General features: G+C 40.5%; 2 protein-coding genes across 3 annotated transcripts in view; one reads left to right on the top strand and one right to left on the bottom strand.

The window, feature by feature from the left end:
- cenpp (centromere protein P) overlaps positions 1-21,876 on the top strand; it is a 70,573-nt gene that overhangs the window by 10,798 nt on the left and 37,899 nt on the right. The window lies entirely within an intron of this gene.
- Positions 1,212-7,936, bottom strand: ogna (osteoglycin, paralog a). Its single transcript, XM_062408376.1, has 6 exons — positions 7,681-7,936; positions 3,381-3,444; positions 3,131-3,295; positions 2,635-2,837; positions 1,816-1,908; positions 1,212-1,604 (listed from the first exon to the last, which is right to left on the bottom strand). The coding sequence occupies exons 1-6, from the start codon at positions 7,834-7,836 to the stop codon at positions 1,434-1,436; spliced, it is 852 nt and encodes a 283-aa protein (XP_062264360.1). The 5' UTR covers positions 7,837-7,936; the 3' UTR covers positions 1,212-1,433.

The following is a 21,876-nucleotide window of genomic DNA, read 5'->3' on the forward strand; positions in this document are numbered from 1 at the left end:
TTGAGTCTATAAATTAAAAAGAACAAAGTAGAGTTAAGTCTCAAAATACTTGAAATAAAGCCTGCAGCTGGACTGATTTACTTGGCCATTGCCTCTATGGAGAAACATTAGTAGTGGAATCATTTTAAGTCAAATTAATTCACACCGTGAGTGAGCAAAGCCCAGAGTGTTGAAGTATATGTCTAATTTCTTCTGACAACACTTAATGAGAGAAGTATTTGCAGATGATTCCTGTTGGCGGTTCAACGTGTCCTCAGCGCTTGTCTGTTTAGTGACCAGGATTATGCAAAAACGATTGAACTGATTTCCATTCCTTATTTGTGAAGAACCCATAAAATGATATCTGGATAAATGGTGCATCCAGGAATTCTGTTCACCTTCTTTTGGAGGTATGCACACATGAGAGATTTTACACTGTACACGATACTTGTTAAAAGCAGCAGAGATATTTAGAAAGTTGCAATAATATCTGTAATTGTGTTGACCTGTGGCTGCAGGTGTGAGTTTGTTCAGTGTAACCAGCAGTTTGTGTTGTTTCCTTCATCCAGGTAGAACAGCGTCAGGTCAAAATTAAACTAAAGGTTGGACTGTCGCTGTGGAGGCGATGGTGCTTGGCCACTAATTCACATCAGGGTTACATTAGTGCTACTGGTGATACGCCACCTGTGTAGAAGACGCTCAGAAGACACCTCAGCTGTGGTGTTTTCTGAATATTTTGGATTATCCGTCTCCTGGGTGTGAATACCTCTGTATGCTTCAGACAAAGTGTCTCTTCAAGTCAGAGTCTCCTTTTCCACTGGCCAAATCAAAGTCTTCGCTAGATACAAAACAGACGAGCTGACAGAGGTGTAAAGGTATGCAGCTTTTTAACTTTCCAGCTTTTTTAAGCTTTTCCATCCCTTTTTCTAAAACACGTTGGAGGAGACACTGTCTGAAAGTTTGCTATTATCACTTGTATGATTTAATGTATATAGACTGCACTGTGATGCACAAAGGAAAAGAGGGATGAGGCCATGAGGCTTTTCACCTCCCTTTCACTAAGGACATTCATAATAAGCTGAAGCACTGATTTTACACAAGGTCAGACAAACTAGTTGGAAGCATATTTCTGTCTTCACACACCTTCTCAGGTAGTTCTGCACCAATTTATGTGAAAATTTCACTGAACTCCTTTCTCTTAACCCCCCCCCCCCCCCCCCCCATAGACTGATAATAGCCACCATAGAAGGATTTGTTTAATTCTTCTCCTTCGGTCCGGTGAATGGTTTCATTTCGACCTGACAATGTCACAAGCTGTTTGTAGGTTTGCTGAAGTAAATCATTGACACAATGGGACCAGTGCCCCAGCATCCAGAACGTCACAGTATCCCCACCCCTAAGCACTGTGGGGAAACTGCCTCGTCAGAGGGGGCTACAGTAAAACATCTGCCTCCTCAGCGGTACTGTCCAACAGGCAGCACCTTCATGCAGGTGAAGCTGTCGGGGTACTTGGACAATATCACCGGGTTCCCGTCCATACGGACCTCACTGAGGCTCAGTCGCAGGTAGTAGGTGTCATTGGACTTGCAGAAGGTGTCTTTGTTCACCAGGGTGATGTTGTTGTTCTGGTGGAAAAGAAAACAACACAGGGATGTAACAGAGTAAATCGAATCTTAGCTTTTGGAGCCATCTTCTGCACGACCTGGTTTTTAATAAAATTCTATCAAAAAGGTATAGGTGTAATTTATCTAATTAAATGTAGGACCTCTTGTTCCAGCGATTAGATTGTGTCAGTGTTTTTTTAAGTCAATTTATTTGTGTGAATAAGATACAAACCTGTAGATGTAAGATCCGAACAGTCTCTGGGATTTGTGGAACAGCCTCCAGTTGGTTGTCGGCCAGGAATAGGTTAGTCAGCTTGGTCATTTTCTATTGGGGAAACAAATCCACATTATCAGTGGATTAAACAGTTGCCATCGATTGTTAAAGATTAAACCAGATTTACTATGAAAATCGTGAGCCTCGGCTATGTGGATCCATAACATGTTAAAAAATATGTTGTCTGTTTTCTTTCTGAGAGTGAGAGGAAAAGACTGATATCAATCTCATGTCTCTACATCAAGTTTGGAACTGGAGTCTGGATGTGGTTAATTTTGATAACAAATGTAAGGGTTTGTGGTTTAAGGGGTAAGGTTAGCAGCTACAAATATCTCCTGTCTAACCACAGCTGTGTGTTGGGAACTGTGGTTTTTGGCACAGACGTGGTGATGTACGGTTTGACCCACAGATGAAGTGGGTTCAGGTCAAATTTCTTGAAAGTTTTGTGTTTTGTGGTCAGGATGAGTCAAAAAGTGATAAAGCAGGATGCCAACTTATTTACTAATGCACCTTCCTTTCTCCACATCTGTCTCTTTCACTGTTCACACACACCTACCCGGTCCTTTTAAGTCCCGGCTGTCAATAATCTGGTCACGGAAATCTACTGTGTTATGTTGCTGAGCGGAACCTGAAGTTTTTTGGTTGTTATCTCTCTGCAGATCCCTCACTAATCGTAGAGATAGATGCATTGTGCGTCTGGTTCTTTTTAAAAAGTGCTTTGTTTTCCCTCTTTCGTTTCTAGTTACTCTTGAAAAAGTTGGAAGGGATGGTGTGTACCTTGAAAGCGTTTGCTTTGACACCCTTGGTTTTGAGGAGGTTGTTGTTGGCGTTGAAGACGGTGAGCTTGGCAGGAAGCATTGGAAGTTTGACCAGTCGGTTCTCAGCCAGAGAAAGCTCCTCCAGCAGGGTGAGTTTAGAGAACGCGCCATCTTCAATCTCCGAGATCAGGTTCCCCGTCAAGTCGATCCTCTTCAGAGTCACTGTGTGCAGATGGGAGAGAAGCAGCTAAGAAACGTGTAGATGTTTTTGATTTCTCCCTTTCTTTAGGTATGTTAGTATCTCTGTAGCTGTCTGAATCTTCATTATTCAACTTGTTGGCCCTGTGTGGATATTCACACAATTTGATCCTCCAGTATTATTGTCCCTCTGCAGATGTTTGAAGAACTGCACAAATACTTGTTGCCAACCAAAATATAAACCAGATATCAGCTAAAACGTCCGACCTAGATTCTGTAGCTTTGGTCATGTAATGCAGAATGTCTTCTAGACTCACCAATGTCAGAAAAGTCTTTGGTTTTGATCTTTTTGATCTTGTTGAAGCGGGCGTACAGGTAGGCTGTCTCTTTAGGCATCATGGGAACAGCAGTCATGTCTGGAGTGACCTCCTCACAGTACACAGAGCCAGTGAGACACACACACAGCAGGCAGGTGGGCAGGTCTGCAACACAAAGTCAACACACAGACCTCAGGCCCTGAGTAATCTGACTGATGCAGGCAGGACGGGAAACAGCTCTCTCTCTTACCTGAAGCGTCTGCTCCCTCAGAGATCGGGCTGTCATCAGGCTCATCAGCAGGAGGCAGTGCCCTCTGCAGGAGAACACACAGCCTGTTAATTTACTCATCAGTACAACACTTGACACTGTCTGGGTTAGGAGGAGTTACTCCTGGCCACAGCACTTAGAAGCTCTCCTGCCCTGACGAGCATAGGAGGACAGGCAATGACCCTACCTGGCCGTCAGAAAGGAAATACTACTCCTAGCTCCACATGATCTACATCAACAGGGATTCGCCCTCCACCATCAACCCTAAACCACCTGCCCCCCACAAAACAGTCAACCGAAAGAAACACTGACTACAATGGGTTAAATATAAGTTAGCTATTCTTCAGCCAGTACAGTTAAAAAAGGTCTGCAGGTGAGGTTTCATGTCGTGGTTGGATGAAATGCATGATCGTTGACTTTCTCTTGTCGGACCTGAACCCTGGTTTACACTGAGGTGTGACCGATGTGAATATTCTGTAAACACTAAACCCCTGTGGAGGATTGTTGCATCTAATAGATTATGACTAAGAAGCCATTCAGACTGTAATGTATGGAGGACCATACATGACATAAGTAAAAATAAATAAATGTATAAATAAATACAGAAATAAATAAATAAATGAATAAATAAAAATGGAAATAAATAAATAAATACAGAAATAAATAAATAAATATGTTAATACCAAAAGAAATGTCAAAAGAAATGTCTTAAATATATTTTAACATTTATTTTTTCCCTGATACATTTCCTTTGCATTTGCAGTGTCCTTATGCTAATGAGAAAGGCGGGCCTAACCGCAGTCTCATGCAGGATTGGTCACAGGAGTGTAATGATCCAGCCCTACTACTTCTGCCTTTCAATGCTGGTGTCCAGTAGCTGTTTGCAGCGTTGAGCCAGTTCACACTTAAAATGAACTAGTTCAAGTTCAGAGGGTTAGTTAAGGTTATTTTTTATTGGGATGATTTAGGTGTCAGTAGTCCTGACTGTGAGCGTCACGTCTCGTGTTGTACTGAGCACAAGGAGCGAGCCGAGAGGAGGAGGAGGAAACAGAAACTCCAGCTCGGTACAAACCACCTGCAGCTTCTGCTGTGATCATGAAGCCGCTGATCTCTGAGCAGATGTGACCAGAGAAACTCTGTGTTTCCACTGTTTCCACTGTTCCACAGAGTCACTAACTGGCTGTTGCACGGTGAAGAGCTCAAGTCTCAGTCACTGCCCGTGTCTCTGAGCGAGTGTGTGGCGGAGCGCAGGGGCTGTGTGTGTGTGTAGCTCAGTTGACCAATCCTGCTCGAGACTGAGGTTAGGCCCGCCTTTCTCATTCGCATAAGGACACTGAAATCGAAAAATAAAAGTTGGAATAAATGTGGAAATAAATAAATAAATATGGAAATAAATGCAGAATTAAATAAATCAATGTCTTAAACTTATTTCCACATTTATTTATTTATTTCCACTTTTATTGCAACTTTTATTTATTTCCACATTTATTTATTTCCACATTTCAGTGTCCTTATGCTAATGAGAAAGGCGGGCTTAACCTCAGTCTCGAGCAGGATTGGTCAACTGAGCTACACACACACAGCCCCTGCGCTCCGTCACACACTCGCTCAGAGACACGGGCAGTGACTGAGACTTGATCTCTTCACCGTGAAGCAGGCAGTTAGTGACTCTGGAACAGTGGAAACAGTGGAAACACAGAGTTTCTCTGGTCACATCTGCTCAGAGATCAGCGGCTTCATGATCAGAGCAGAAGCTGCAGGTGGTTTGTAACGAGCTGGAGTTTCTGTTTCCTCCTTCTCCTCTCGGCTCGCTCCTTGTGCTCATTACAACACGAGACGTGACGCTCACAGTCAGGACTACTGACACCTAAATCATCCCAATAAAAAATAACCTTAACTAACCCTCTGAACTTGAACTAGTTCATTTTAAGTGTGAACTGGCTCAACGCTGCAAACAGCTACTGGACACCAGCATTGAAAGGCAGAAGTAGTAGGGCTGGATCATTACACTCCTGTGACCAATCCTGCATGAGACTGCGGCTAGGCCCGCCTTTCTCATTAGCATAAGGACACTGCAAATGCAAAGGAAATGTATCAGGGAAAAAATAAATGTTAAAATATATTTAAGACATTTCTTTTGACATTTCTTTTGGTATTAACATATTTATTTATTTATTTCTGTATTTATTTATTTATTTCCATTTTTATTTATTCATTTATTTATTTATTTCTGTATTTATTTATACATTTATTTATTTATTTATTTTTACTTATGTCATGTATGGTCCTCCATAGTAATGAAGCTACTTTTGAAAAAGGGAATTTTGGTGTGTGTGTGTTTGTGTTTGTGTGTGTGTGTGTGTCTCGCTTCAAACACAAGTAAGGCGTTGAATCTGAATCCAGCATCAGATCCCTGAGTTACAGAGATTACAGATACCACCACACTAAATAACAGGTTATAAAACTATGTGCACGCATTTTTCATTACGATATTCACTTGGTCCGTTGTTTCCACTATCTCCATGTAAAAAGTCGAAGAACCTTGTTCATATTACAAAGTCGTTTTCCAGGAATGTGTGCTTGGATGTATTTGATTGGCCTCTGCAAGTGTGTCCTCGCATGATGTTTCCACAAAAGTGGTTGGATGATTTTTCTGCGTTCATTTGGCCGTCTTGTCCTGTGCTGTGCTAACACAGCAGTCTGCCGGAAAATAATGAGGAGGCTGTGATTTGTGACACAGATCTGTCATAGCCTGAAAACAGGCTCAGTAAACTTTATTATCATCAATCCAACATTGATTCCCTGGATATATTGGTCTGCAGAGCTCTTAAGCAATCTGCATTACATTCTGCAGCTGTCTTCTCACAGCTGGCTCTGATGTCAGACACTGAAGTTCCTCATAAATTATCTGTTGGGGGAGAAATAACCATGTCTGGGTAATTCATCGTTTTTTTAGCAGTATATTTGTAGACTTTTGGAGGATGTCATGAATTTCATCCCTCAACCTGAGCAGTTTGGGGCTTTGGATCTGACTTCTAGCGAATTAAAATAGCTAAGCCGAGATACCTGGGTAGCTTGCATTGCTACTTGGGCTCAGGAATCTTAGAGTTAGCGTCTCCTCCTTCATCAAAGTCTGAGTTCAGTCCAGTTAAATTGCTGCAACCAATCAAAGTTTCCCTGAGTAAGATTACCAGTCCTCCATCAACCCTGCTTCTGGTCCCTGAATTGATTAGACCAATCAAAACCTTCTACATCGTGGATTAAGACCTAAGCCTAAGTGGTTAGGTTTATCAGCAGGAGGGTTTGGGGTCTGACTCTGAGGGCTCTGGCACAGACACACTATTCTATGAAAAACAGCTGCTCCCAAATTAGGGTTTGACTCAGTAAAACTCAAGATAAGTTTCATAGGCATATTCCCTCACACTTACTTCTTTCCCTCTCACTCTCTGGGTTGTTTGTGGCTTTTTCACATCCTGTAGCTTTTCTCCCAGAGGACGAACGAGACCAGAGTTTGGTTTTGGTTCATCCAAATATTTTTAGTGTGGTTAGCTGAGGGTGAGTGTGGTTGATTCAGGGTTTGGCTTGTGTGGGGAAAGAACATGCTAGACATGACAAGGTGTATGTTATAAATATGTGTTATATGTCTCTAAGACCTTTTTAGCTAACACCTCATTGGTATTCCTCATTGGAACCAAAGCCTGGAGGCAAAACACCATGTCAGAGGTGCTGGATAAGGTGATGTGTGAAGTAGAATTAGAGTTGTGCATGAATTGTTTTTTTTATGATTAAGGCTAAGTTATGGTTAGGGGGAACGGACACCAGAGGAATGCAAGGTTTAAAAAGTTCTTCATTAAAGTGTGTGTGTGTGTGTGTGTGTGTGTGTGTGTGTGTTAGTTTAAAAAAAAAAGTGCCTGGATTATTGATTTTGCGGCTCCTTTCTTCATCTATTCTTTTCTTTCCCTGACATAAAATTTCTCTTGACTTTAAAAATAAATAAATATTCTTTCTTTTTTACCTCAGTTTCATTTGACCTTACTAACTCACCAACAGTCACAATTGTAAAGATTGTCTTTTTACATTGTGCTGCAGGTGAGTGGCATAAACACATAAACACAAATTATAAAACAGGCAATGTCTAATTAAGGTGTATAATTGATTGATTATGTGAAGGCACTGCAAAAATACATTGATTTAAAAGTAAATTGTAGCTTAATTTATTATTCAGATGATTGATAATTTCCTGGCAGAAAAGTGTGATTGATGTAAGAAAGAAAGTTCTTACCCGAGCTCTCCTTGATATGAAATTGTCACTGAAGTATGTGTCCAGCTCGTTGCCAGGTAGAGATCCTGATATCAGCTGGGAGTTCTGGTTAAGCCCTCTGGCCGTGGATGCCATCAGCCAAGGTACCAGCACACAGGTGAATAAGAAAGCCCTCATGCCGTCCGCAGCGGTGTGATGCTGACACACCAGCTCGCTTCAAAGCCTGAGTTTGGGTCAGTGGGTGCTCTCAGCTACAGCCCCTGTTGGGATGTGTCAAATGACTGGATTTAAAGACTGAACCAGTAGCTTCCAGCAGACTCTTAGAGTTTATAGAGCAGAGCACTTAACCCTTCCCTGACCACCCACCATCCATCTGCTCTGAGAGAGAGACGTACACACAGACAAGAGATGCACGGGGAGGTAGACACACACAAAAAAAACACACACATGGAAAGAGTCAAAAGAGAGAATGAAGTGTCTGTTTTTTTCAGTTAAATGTTGCTTAAATGTGTACAGGAAAAAACACGTTAAGCCAAAACTGCAGAGAAAGCAGAAAAATGTAAAGTTTACAACCACAGTGTGAGTGTGTTTTGTCAGGAGGAATTTCTGTGGTCTCTGCCTAACCGCTCAGTAATAGCTCGTTATAACAAACCTATGTTTCATTAGGCTCCATTCGTTTTTTTTCTCCTTCTTCACTGGTTCTGTTTCTCTTTGAGCCGTTGGTCAGGCAACACATTTGGCAGCTTAATTCATGTGATCAATTCCAGTAGTAGAATTTTCTTTGGTTTGCGGACAACTCCTCTCAAATTGACTGATGTTTGAAGTTACTGTAGATCTCACTCAGCGCCCACACAACTCTCAAATGATCAAACAATTTGAATTGTGCAGAAAAAGCAATGTTTCTCAGCTGAAATGATGACGGTACAATTAAATGTGACGTGCCGTTGAAATATCCATAAAGTTTTTAGTGTTCACAACAGGCAGGTAGTTATAAAACCAGAAGCTTCTGCTTTATAATAATAATAATGATAACTTGTTGGGGGCACTTATCTAAACAATGTTACAAAGTGCTTTACAAAAACTATCAATGGCAAAAAGAATGAATTATAATAAACCGTTCAGTTCCCAACATTTCCCAACAAGGAGACCAACATTTCCCACCATGAGCAGCCCTCTACACCTCATTAACTGGAAGAAACCTTTACACTCATTGTGGGCGGACATCTGCCTGAAACTATATTAAAACAAAATTGATAATCTTCAATTGTACCTTGGGCTCATCGGGTATTTCAGCCTTTTAATCACGATAACGTTTAAAAGCCGAAACCTGAGGGTACGCTGAGGCTCAAGGTAAATCTGACTGGCTACTAGCTGTGCATGTACCTGTGACGGGCAGCAAATGTGTTGACCACCTTCCCTCTCTGAGGACCCGTCACTCGGCTTGATAACCTACTGCCCATCTATAAACCATCAATGACTCACCTACTGCCACTTCATTCAATTAGGGGTCCTTCTGGATATCTCCTTGTTGTTTCTTTTGTATGGACGTGTTGAACAATATCATTATGAATCAAAACACCGTATGAGGGGATCTCTACAACAGTTTCAATGCAGTGTTCTGGATTCTTAAGGTCTGGGAAACTACTGTTGAGATAAACCATAGTTACTAACACCCTGTGATGGATTAGACTTTGATTTGTCACGCATCTGGATGTTAAATTACGTGTGTAATATCCAGGAAGTGGATTTAAACTGTGGTTATAAGCATGAAGTAAAGTGGACAGGTTTAGATTACGTGTGCCCTCGTTCCCCTAACAGTTGTAAATCTATAAACACTTGTTCAATTGTAGGCATGTGTTACTCCGTACATTCAGCCTTAATGCGTGTCCTGTTGGTTTTTAAAGTGGTACGTTGTGTGTACAGCCTTAATTTGGGTTTCTCACACACATAGCTCTGTCTTAACCAACTGAGGAATATGTGAGACTGAAGACAGGACTGTCCCTCCAGCGTCTGCTGCTTCCTTCCTGATGCTTAAGTGTCTTGAATAGGAATGTTGTTCCTAAGGTCAGATGCTTCTCATCTTTCAGAATTTCTGACTTCCTTTCATTTGTTTCTGATGGGTATAATTCATTTGATTGCCTTATATACTGTTACCTTGCAGACAAGCAAAAACTGTGTTAAGGTTTGTCCTGTCTTTGCATAGATTTTTTTAGTGGAATGGACTTTAGAGTTGACAAGCGGTTAGATGCCCCTTCCTCAGCTGGATTGTGCAGCTCTCCGAGGTTGTTCCCCAAACAGATGGGTCATATAGTCTCTCCTGCATATTATGGGTCTCAACCTGAAGTTTCCCAGTAACACGTGGCAAGAAAATCCTTTAGAAAAACGTGTCCAGGCGGCATCCTCATCAATTCCCATAACCACCTCATGAGACTAACGAGGTTCAGTGGTTTTGATTCATGGAACGTGAGTAGTTTGGATGTAATATTAGGTGTTAATGTCACTCCGGCCCCGTGCACACGATTTCCAGGCCAAAACCAAATATTTCCTCAAGGTGTGAACACGTGTCACACAGTCGGAATCGGGTTGTGTGTTTTGCACGTGTGAAAGGGCAGAGTCTCGAGAATTGGGTCCAGACATTATTCGAAGTTCACATGTTAAAAACAGATAGAATCATATAAATCAGCTACTTCTTAAAATGTAATAAGAATAATACTGAATATAATAAATAAATAATATAATAATAAAAAAATGCTTCTGCAGATGGTAGGAGAAGTTGAGCAGGTTCTCAGTGATCTGAATGAACTTTAATCCCTTGCAGATATTGGGAGAACATTTTGGACAAGTCATATCTGGGCTGTTCATCTCTTTTAATCAGTGATTCGCTATGGTTTAATGTGTATCAGACCTCTACAGCCCTGCTTTTCAAAGGGCTCTGAAGAGCTGTGCAGGCAATGACAAATGAATAAATAACAGTTAATATAATAAACAAGAAAAAACCTGCCAGAAATGAATCAATGACAGGATTACTGGAAATGGCAAAGCATGGGAGAAGTTTCCAAAACAGAAAGGCCAAGAGATTCTTAGAATAAAATGGAAGGGACTGTGTTCACTCAGTGCCTTCAACAGCTGCTCGAGTCCAGCTGTTTTCAGGTTGATTTCAACCTTGCTTGTCCATTCAGTGGGACTTTGGGCTTCCCCAGAGCACTTCTTGAGAATTTGCTGTTTCTGCTGTTGTCCCTAGACATGGGGAGACGAGAGGACGAGAGACACTTTTTCTGCATAAACAAGCTGAGTGAAAGAGCAAAGACTGAGGTCTCACGGCAAAACCGTTAAATAGAAAACATGTGACTATTTCAGCCTTCAAGAGGAGAGGAAAAAGAAGGGGGCCCAGATATAAACATCCAAGGAACCTGAGACCGGACTGTTACAGGTGTGTTAGCAATTATGAACACCTTTAAACTTTTACAACTCTGGGAAAAGGGCCAGCAACTGGAGAATGTTTTTACTGTTACAAATTTTCTATACCAGATTTGAGCTGTCAGGGTGGTTTCACTGTTATTCCTCAGCACAATAAAATGGGGGGAATCCAATGGTGAAAGCCACCCACAACAACACACTAAACACAAATTACATGTGTCATGTTGACTTGCTCCATGTGTGTTTGTGAACACGAGTGAATCTTTTTAAAAACTTGGAAATGCAGCTCAGGGACAATACATTGATACATCTTCATTTTGTTCACGTATGCTGCAATTTGATCAGGAAATGCTGAGAAGCAAAATAAAAGTTTCTAACTGTGGATGAGATGGTGAATGTATAAATGAGCACAACAACCCAGCAAATAATTTGAGATTGAAAAGATGATAAATCTAAACCTAAACGTCTTTAAATGCATTGAGAGCTTTGATCCATGGCTTTTAGTAAACGTTTCTTGCCCAGTGTTGAAATAGGGCTGGAGAACTTATCAAATTTGTCAAATTACTGACAATATAAAGCTTTTTTATATTTGCTTGTATTATTATTTCGAGCAATCTATTGTGTTTAATATTGTAAAATTCTAGATATCTTCACCTCTTTTTTCGTGAGTGTTATATCTGTATATGATTTCAGTTGAAAGAAACAAAGAACTGCAGAAAGAGATGATAAGTAAAACAACATTTTTTATATATTGCTGTGGTTACCGTGAGCTTGGTTTTAGGGTGACAGGTGTAAACGGGCGACATGTAGAAGCAGAGTGAAGCCAGCCTAGACCAAACAACGTGGGGATTTCCTCCACACACAGACTCCCATTTGACTGCAGAGCTTTCAACATTAAGCTGAGTTGGTCTGCATGGGTCTGGCTGACAACTGACATGATGCATTAGCCCACGAGTGAGAGCTCTGTGTTTTGGTCGTGACGGAGCCACCCGTCAGCTCTGGGGTGCCGTCAGCAAGTTTGGGCCCCACAGTGCGTATTTTTATTTAAGCTCAGAAACGTTCTATGTAATGCAGTGTTTTTTTTTGTGTTTTTTTATTAAGTGGTTTAATGTAGTACTTTAAGTTAACTTATTAGGCTCCATGTCAAGTTAGGAGAGGAATCAGACCTGAAGATAATGATGGTTCATTCTCTCATAAACAGGAAGCTGTTTCTAGACATCAAGCTCTGATAAATCCAGTGTTAACCACCTGACCAGCACCAATCAAAGGTAAAGAATAGCTGGTGAAGAAAGAGGAATAGCCGGATGTGTTTTGGTGATGACCAAATCAAAGCTATAATCAGAGATTTTGATTTAGCATGTCTTGTAAAGGTTGCCCTTAATCACTTAACATTTGAAACAGTAAAACCATTTTATATATCGTTATAATATTGGTTAGATTCAGGCCCAAAAATGGTTAAGTTTAGATGATCCTATATCGTCAGTTATAGAAATAAACCGGCCATTTTAAAACAGGAAGCAACTGCATCAGGGCGATGTCCCATTTCAAGGGCTCCTTCAAATGTGGTAGATTAATGTGTCCTTCCATTCCTGAGTTACGAAAGTTCCTTCCTGGGTTTACCGGCTATGAGCGGCCTATCCGGGTGTCTGGGCTGTAATAAGTGCTGAAGCTTAAAGTAGCTCACAATGCCAAAGTAAGAGCAGGACAAGGTGGTGAAACGAATGCGAAAATTTGTCCTCCACATGCATGCTCCACGTTCTCTAAAGGAGGTGGCCCCTTAATGGGGACACAGCTATCGTCTTTCCATCCACCTCAACTTCCTCAAATACTGCCATCTAAATGCTACTACAGGTAATTTGCTAGGACAGTGCAGCACGATGGGGTTAGGTTTATGGTTAGAGAGATGCATGAGTTGTTCCCACAGTCACGTTTCATCTTTAACAATGTTAAATTAAATTAGTTTCGAAGTCTGTGTTACTGGAGGTCTATCTTTTTCCATTTCTAAGTATACCTATGTGCAGGAGAAGTATTCTGTCTCCCTATTTACTGTAGGTTTGAATCATTTCCCTTATGCTGAGTCTGGGTTCACATACTGGCTTCCAGCCGTGGAATCCAGTCCCAGATGATTTGAGGACGACCTGATGGTTAAAACAGAACAAATGGAGCCTCCACAAGGAGACCACCACTTTGGTTTTAATAACAATAGACTTATTATATCCATAACGCTTTCCCCTGAGCGCAGGGTATTATTTTCACTGACATTTAAAATATCTTTTCCACATAATATCTTTATTAACACTGAATTTGTTGGCAATTATTTTGTTTCCAAGGAAAATGGACTTTCTTTTGTAGTATTTTTGACATTAGTCCTTCTCCTTAAACACACATAATGTTCCATTGCCTGTAACTTAAGGCCCTTTTCCACCTGATATTATTCTCATTATCATCTTATAGACATTTTACAAGGCAAAGAACTATACAGTTTGAATGCAGCTTGGTAATTCCAGTCAAATGTATTCTTGAAGCAAAATGAAGGATCATGTTATACAACTCATTGCTTTGATGACCTGTTTAGCTGATGTGTTCTATCACTGTAATGCTGTGTGGAAAATGACCGTCGAGCATCTACTAGAAACTGCTGTGTCTTCAGGATGTTTCTGTTGTCAGAGCCAGATTTTGAGCAGATGTTGGGTTAGGGAGGAAGACCGGATATATGAGGGATGCTGCTGCACATATGAATCTGTCATGCTACAATCGTTCTGTGTAGGATGGCTAATAAACTGCTGTTAGAATGAAACTATATAGTAGGTGCAGGAATTGATCATTCAGGCCTGGACTGAATCCTGCTTTCAGTTATCTCCCCATTACAATAGATATATCAGCTTTCTCAGGCTAGAGTGTGGCAAATCCTCAATTGGAGTTGAATTGTGTTTTGTTTTTAATACATTCCTCAGTCCCAAAATATTTGGTGTCAAAATGATTACTCTTTTTAAACAGGGAGGCCCTGAAGTCTGAGGGTAGAGACTGAGTTCTGTTGTTCTCTTGTTTTTTGGCTGAACTGGGCAAAGTCCAGCTCAACATCCCTGAAGGCCGGTGACTGAGTTGAGTCTGAGTTTGAGATAACACCAGGAAGTCTCCTCATTGGCTGTTGCACTTTCAAAACTGGTCATGCACAAACTTTTCTATCGTCAGACCTGTTAAGCAATTTAACCTTTTTATATATAAAATCCAAAAAAGGCTCCAAGTAATAAATCTCATGTTTTTTTTCGGACAGACTACTTTCTGTTGAAGAGAGTCAGCATTCCAGTCAGGTTCTATCCCCCCACTTCTCCTAAAATAGTTATTAATGGTATCAAAAACCAAGATGGCAGGGGACAAGATGTCAAACTTAAAACGACAGTTCACAAACAAATTGGTGACATCATGGTGAGTTGCCACACCTCTGTCTGCAGCCTTTCTATACAAATAAATGAAGGTACCCAGACAGAGGCTGCTTTCACCTGACGGAGCTGTATGTGTGAACACAAATGTCCGAAGCATTTGAACCGGATATTAACGAACTTTACTGTTTACCTTAAAGAGCCAGTTCACAGTTCCCCAAGCCTGGTAGTTGTTATCCCAGCTTGAGGTTTACTATCAGCTCTTGACTTAAACATCAGGACCCCAGAAGAAGGGACTCCCACTAAGTTCCACTGGGGACGGGTGGCCAGGTCTGTAGTACTGAACTTCAAATGAAATGGGAAATAAGATCTGGAAAATGACACCACTCCCTTGCGATATAAAGGAGGCCAGGATAAGTTGGCATAAACTCTCATTGGTATCAGCATCTATTGAACTTCATGGATGGGTTGTAGGATAAATGCATGTAAGCATCTTTTACCACCTCAGTGTTTATGAGCGTCCTCTGGAGTGTTTGAGTTGAGTTTAGCTGGATAAACAGGCTCTTACACTTCTCTTGTACTTATAAGATTGTCCTTGACGAAAGTTGAAAGAACTTTCAATAACCCAAACTACTCGTGTGTCCTGTGGAAATGCTTAGAACGATCAAATATATAATAATGTAAAATGTAAGTAAGTATTTTCTGGTTCTCATGTGGGGCAGACACAGGACAGAGGTGAGACATGATGGATAAATGGCGTCTTCCATCTGCTGTGGAGGTCTGCAGCTTGGTCCTTAGAGGGTTTGTTTACTAAGTCAAGAAATAAACATCAACAAACATAACATTTCCCTGGAACTGTTGATTAACAGAGTGAATTCAAATGAATCAGCCACTGAATGGTAACCAGTAGCTCTAGAAACCTTTATCTGACACCAATGTGTAGTTGAGCATCGTAATGTGGCTCGTTTTAATTTAAGGGGACTGTTGGGCCTTGGCGAGATGCAATTCTAGTTTTATGAATGAGTTATTTAATGACGTTGATCTAACAACACATGGACTTGGTGCAGTTGCAAACAAACACAGGCTCAAGTTAAAAAGTGTAAAAACCGAGATCCTGGTGAATAGAACAAGTTCTTTTGTTCCCTCTGATCCAGTCGTTCTGCTGTCTTGGATCTGTGTGCGGTTGGCAGTGTTGGTGTCTTCATGATGGTCTCTGTTGGTACTGGACTCAAAGAAACCAGCGCTGATTAAACTGTCAACCGAGACATGACGGTTTGGACTAAACCAGTATGAGACATATGGAGAGTATTATAGGCTGACTGGGTTCCAGTTTGCGGTGGTTCTGGATAGTTGTTCTCTGTTCTCTGATGACTTCTGGAGTTGTTATCCCAGCGTTTTTTTCCCCCTCTCCCAGTGAGAAGCTGAAGGACAATTTACCGTTAGCTCCGAAGTGATTCACGTTGAATCTGAACCAGTTTAGATATTAAATATCAGGGGTTCATAATCGAGCCCTTGATTATTTTAGTGACCGTGATTGGCCCTCAGGTCTCATTTCACAGCTGAGTGTTTAACGTCTTCATCAGTTGGACGATAAAGGCTCTTTGTGTTGTGTTCATCCTGCTGAGAGATAAAAACAGATGGAGCTGGGAGTCAACATGTGTTTCCAGGCTGCTGAAAATGATTCAGAATAGAATTATGTTTATAAGGGTTTTTTTCTGCTCTCCCATGTGAAATAAAGGGATGAGATCAAACACTGGGGCTGAAGGAAAATCCTCCACCGATCAATCCAATCCCACTTTTGCATTCTCACATACGAGCCCTCCGGATATCATTTCAGGAGATTATCTAGTGTGCATGTCTGAATGCAAATTAGTTGTTATTAAACACGTAACAAATATGTGTGTAGTTTGTGCTCTTCATTCTGTGCAGTGTTGAGTTCTTTACCACCTGGAATCAATTTGTTCTTGTTGACATCAAGCATCTTATTAATATCCTCATAAAAACTAATGAGTCCCACTTTCGTCTTTCTGACCGTCTTCAGATGAAGTGTGATGGGACTAATTCAAAATCTGTTAGGGAGAGGTGCGTGGACAAAGCATAATGGGACACATGGACAGTGTTCTTTATTGACTGGTTTCCTTTGTATCGAGGTTCTCTGTTCCCTGATGAAGGCAGACAGATGGAGGAGGCTTTTTATTTTGAAAGTCACAGGATCACAACACTGTTAAAGACTGAGTCTAGTTGGTCTGGACGATTCAGGTCAAATGAGAATCCTTCAAATTCAGAACTAAGATTCACAATTTTCTGCAAACAGTAGAAGTTACATTAACATTAGCACCTGAAAGCACATGAGACATTACAGCTGTGTCTCTATTCAGTCCTCACAATTTCGAAGGTGAAATAAAAGATTGTTTTTGGCGTTTTGACTTATGTCGAAATTAATTATTTAGTAGTTGCCAATTTCCTTTCTGTCGCCTATTATGTTAATTGAACACACTGTAGATTGCAAAAATAAAGTAGATTGCTAAATCAATTATTAAATTACTTTAATTATCTCTTGGATATCTATCGATGCAGACTGGGGTGAATTGTTGTATTGGCCAGTGAAACTGTTTTCATTCTGAATCTTAATCATCCAGCGGGACAGTAGCTCACTCCGTCTTCTCCCTACTACATTTACAGTTCGTCTATATAATTGTTTGTGGTTAAATCCAATGCATTTTTCATGTGTGTGTGTGTAGGCAGGGGAATTCTGGGAAGTTCCATGTTAATGTAATTATGTCTGTTTAATGGGACATTGTGGTCGTGAATGTTTCCCTCCGAGCTAATTGTGCTGTGGAGTGCACGGCCGTCTCTGCAGCAGTCGACTCCATCTGGATAAAATCTCTTTTTATTGGACTGCTCTTCAAAAGCTCTGGCTTTAGGATCACTACTGGCTAAAATAACAGCGTCTGCGACTCTGACGACGGTCTGTCTTTGGACTTCTCTGTCTGTCTCTTTATTTCTACCCTCCTCTCTGTTTTAGTGCATTTATTAACGCTGCAGGATAGCCGTCTCTCAGGTGTTCAGGCTGTGTAGTGCAGAAATGTCAGTAAATTCTCTGAAAAGAAAGATAACTCTTGCAAACTGTGAATTCCTTCCTGTTCACGAAGGAGCCATGACTCAAGAAATGTGTCTTTTCTTTGAATTGTTTTTGACAAACTCCCTCTGGTTGTTTCTGAGGACCCGGAGAAGTGCAGCATAAACCTGTAAGCGTTCTGGCTGAGTTGTTCATGAAGCCTAAAATGAACCCATTCATTTTGAACTACACTTGTTGTGAAGACACTGATGATGTCAGCACTGTGAATTACGACAACCAATTACGACAACCATCTTTTTGCCTATGTTCTGTTGATTTAAATAAGAGTCACAAATAAGATATATATGTAGTCATAGGCAGCCAATATATTGGTCAAACTAATTAAAGTTAATGTTATTTGGAATGGACACAAGTACATGCACACATGTTCACACACATGCAAACACACACAAGCACACATTGGCACAAACATTAGCAATTTTTTTATTTGCACCATTTAACGTTCCAGAACACACGTGTTTTACCCATAGACATGCCCCATTGTGGCAAAAGCAAAGCATTATATACCATCAGGTGCACAACAATCAAGATGGCGGTCAGATTAACTCTGCATTGAATATTTAAGGATCAATTGAAAATCACAACTCATCCATCGTACTTATCAGTTGTTGCTTGTAACAGAAACTTTTCAGTTCAGAATTACACAGTTAATGTTGCTGAACTCATAATGTGTGATCGTGTCATTGCGGATCCAAACTATTTCTATGTGCAAATAATTTCTTCTTTATGTAATAATTAATAATTGTAGACAAATATGTATCGTATCATGTTAATCAGTTTCTTTTTATTTATTTCAGTTTCTCTTCATTTCACCTTTACCTGAATGATGAATCAGGAGGAACACAGGTGATACAACTGAACAAAATCCTGTGGGTTTAATGTGAAACAATCAAATTCATGGTTTCTGTCCTTGGAACTAATTATTATACATTATGCATATTTCAAATTGATAATAATTGTTAGTTGGCTTGAATAGTTTTTACTATACGTGAAGGATTCATCTGGTTCAGTGTTAAAACTCAAGTTTGGTAACAACTTGAGTAGCTACTGATTTTTAAGGTGTTTGTATTCCTTAACTTTTTATTTGACTATTTGATGCTTTCAATTACATCTCCACCCCCCTCTCCCCCTCTCCCCCTCTCCCCCTCACACACACGCACACACACTTACACTCACACTCACACACATTCTTCATCGGCCAGGTTTTTCCACTTCAGAGCCAGACAGCAGTTGGCGCGTTGTCCCCATTGCTCATTTTTCATGTCAGTCTTTTCTCTGGAGAAAGCACCAGTGCTGGGATTCTCTCCCATGAACAAACAGGCCTTTCAGTCGTCGCCTCTAAACATTTTAATTCCACTGGCCTCATTTAGCCCTGGCGCTGCTCTGGATGAGCTGCTGGTGTATGTTTCAGTTGTGTGACTGTGTGTGTGTTTTGGGACAGTGAATGTGTGTTGAATGAGAGCTGACAGACTAAGTGTCCAATTTTTCTCCAACTTTTGAGAGGTTTTTTTTTCTGCGGTGTTGGCACCTTGAAGTGTTTGATTCTTCTGTGAAAGTGTCCACAGACGTCTGGGCAGCCGCTGCCTCACTAGATATTTGGGTTTGTTGGCAGTGAAGCTCTTTCATCCTTGTGAGGGTCTTTATGACTGTGGTCAGGATTACATCATTTGACTTAATGACAAAATAACTTAATTATTTTCCATGTTGTCTTGGGGACCTTCGATGAGAAAGTGTTTTTTATTATTAAGCCAGCTCATTGTGGAAGTCCTTTTGAAGTTTTACTTGTGTCATGAGTTGTCCGAAATTATTCTCTGCACACTATATAATGAGTTTACCATTCTGTAGAGGACTCATTGTATCCCACAATGCATTGTAAAAGGTACTGTACAACCGAGGGTCACTAACCAAACAATATATACCATCATATGTTGTGTTGTACGAGCTGCATTTATGTTTCCTCTGCAGAGAAAGGACTCACCTGTAGCGTTCTTGAGGGGAAGCTTATATTAAATAGTTATCATTTCATTATTTAGATGTACTACAGTCTTAATTCTGAAATGAAAAATAAGAGGGTTGGGCCCAATGGGTTCCCTCGCCTTTGATTGTTGACATTTGTGATCAGGTTCAGTCTCTGTTTCACAATCGTTACACTCCCACTTCGAACTAGTGGACCAGTAAGTGTTTTAATTGGTGCAACATCATTTTTAAGAAGGAGAATAAAAAAAAGCAGTGTGATATTTCAGTGGGCTTGAATCCATCAGTGAAGTTGTGAAGTGATTGATGAGGCTTCAGGATCCTTAAACAGAGGTGCTACTGGGAACAGTGGTCCTCTCCTGCCTAATGACTCTACCAGTGCCCACTTACTCCTTAGTTTATACTGTAGAAACCTGAACTCCGTCCCTCCCTCTGCCTCCTCTGCCACGTGTGTTGGCCTTTGACCAGCTTCTTCCAGGATCACAGTATAATCAAGGTCATTCACTCTGAAGACAAACATGTCAAAAATGGCAAACCATGAAATCCTAATGTTTCTCCCAACATTTCCTTCATGGAAAATATTTCATACACTTAAATACCTAATTACCATCGAACTGGAGTTCAGCAGGATTGAGTCTCATTTTTCAACCAACTCAAATATGCTGCCAAGTTTTTAAAATTAAAGCTCAAGTCAATTTATTGTGACAAGGCAGATAGGATTGTGAACTTTGTGAACAGCAAGTCTGAAACTAATCTAGTTTTAAATAATCCAACTTTGAACTGATAGAAATATATATTTTAAAACAAACTGACATCACATATTACTATATGAAAAACCAAAATTGTTTCTGAAATGCGTTTTCACTTTTTAATTTGGCCCATATGGTGTGAATAAAGTTGAAGTTGGGTTTTTGAACTACTGCAGCCAGCCACCAGGGGGCGATCAAGAGGATTCATCTTCATTTTTGGAGAGCTGTCTTGTCATCCATCTTTTTGTGCAGTCCATGGTCAACATCACTCTTTCGACAGCCATATGATTGAGATGAGAACCATGTGGGCAGCTGTGGCTCAGGAGATACAGCACGTTCACAAACCAGAAGGTCGGTGGTTTGATCCCTGGCTCCTCCAGTTCTCCTTCCAAAGTGTCCTCGGGCAAAATGCTGACTCTAAACTGCCTCTGATGTTGGTATGTGGTGTGTGACAGATAAAGTGCTGCATACGGTTGTGGTGTGTGTGTGTGTGTGGGTGTGTTTGTGCGCGTGATCAATAATCATAGTCTAATATGGCAGGTCCTGATTTATGGCTCATACAAGAAGAAATCCACAGTGAGAAAAAAATGTGTATTGGGCAAAGGGAGGATGAAGAGGAGGAAAAAGGAGGAGAGAAGCTTGGAAACTTCTTCTGAATTTGTTGTTGTTGGATTTAAAATATTCTAAGTGCAGAAAGGGAGGTGATTTATGTCCTCGGGTCTTTAAAGTGAACATGTGGGGATATTGCATCGTTACAGCTACTCATGATTAGACGTTGAATTATAGCAGAATCTGATGAAGAGTAGCTCATAATAACAATAAAGTGACCAAAGAATGAAGGATGGAGACGACTTATCCCAGATATGGGGAAATAATGTTCTTCTATTCTAAGTAAATGAGCCGTGATGGTTGAAAGCTGAACTAATTCTTGAGTAAGTGTTTCACAGTAAATTAAAAGACCTGTTTCACAGAAGACATTTTCACAGTAGGAATAAAACAGAAGCTGCACATGGATAAAATAAAATATTCTACTGTTATAAAGACTGGAGATTATCCGTACTATAGATCACTGATCATAAGTGTTTATATATTCAGGTCATAGAAGGTTTTCGACAAATTTGATGTGCAGCGCTGATTACTTAGCAGTTACTGCATATAACATAATAGTAATGCTTTTTATAAAATTATTTAAGCGATGCTGAAAAACAGAAAACAAATAAAAGCAAATAACTAGAAACTTATCCATTTTAATTAGTTATACACTAGAAACCGCTCTAAAAGGTAAGCCCATATTTTGAAACATCTCTCCACCTCCTAAGAACTGCAGAATGAAAAGATATTGTGAAATATCCATCAGGTCACCTGCTGCTGAATCAAGTTATGGACACTCATACTTTTTGTTTTGTTCTGGGAAAGAAGCTGCATTTTTCTCACTAAGTGTTTGGAACGGGACGGTCCCAGAGCTGTTAAGTTCATACTTTGAAGGAGATGGCGACAAAACCACCATGTGCTCTGATTTAACATTCAAATCGTCCTCACGGTCGTTCATGAACTTAAT

Source organism: Platichthys flesus, chromosome 2, assembly GCF_949316205.1.
Source record: "Platichthys flesus chromosome 2, fPlaFle2.1, whole genome shotgun sequence".
Classification (NCBI taxonomy): domain Eukaryota; kingdom Metazoa; phylum Chordata; class Actinopteri; order Pleuronectiformes; family Pleuronectidae; genus Platichthys; species Platichthys flesus.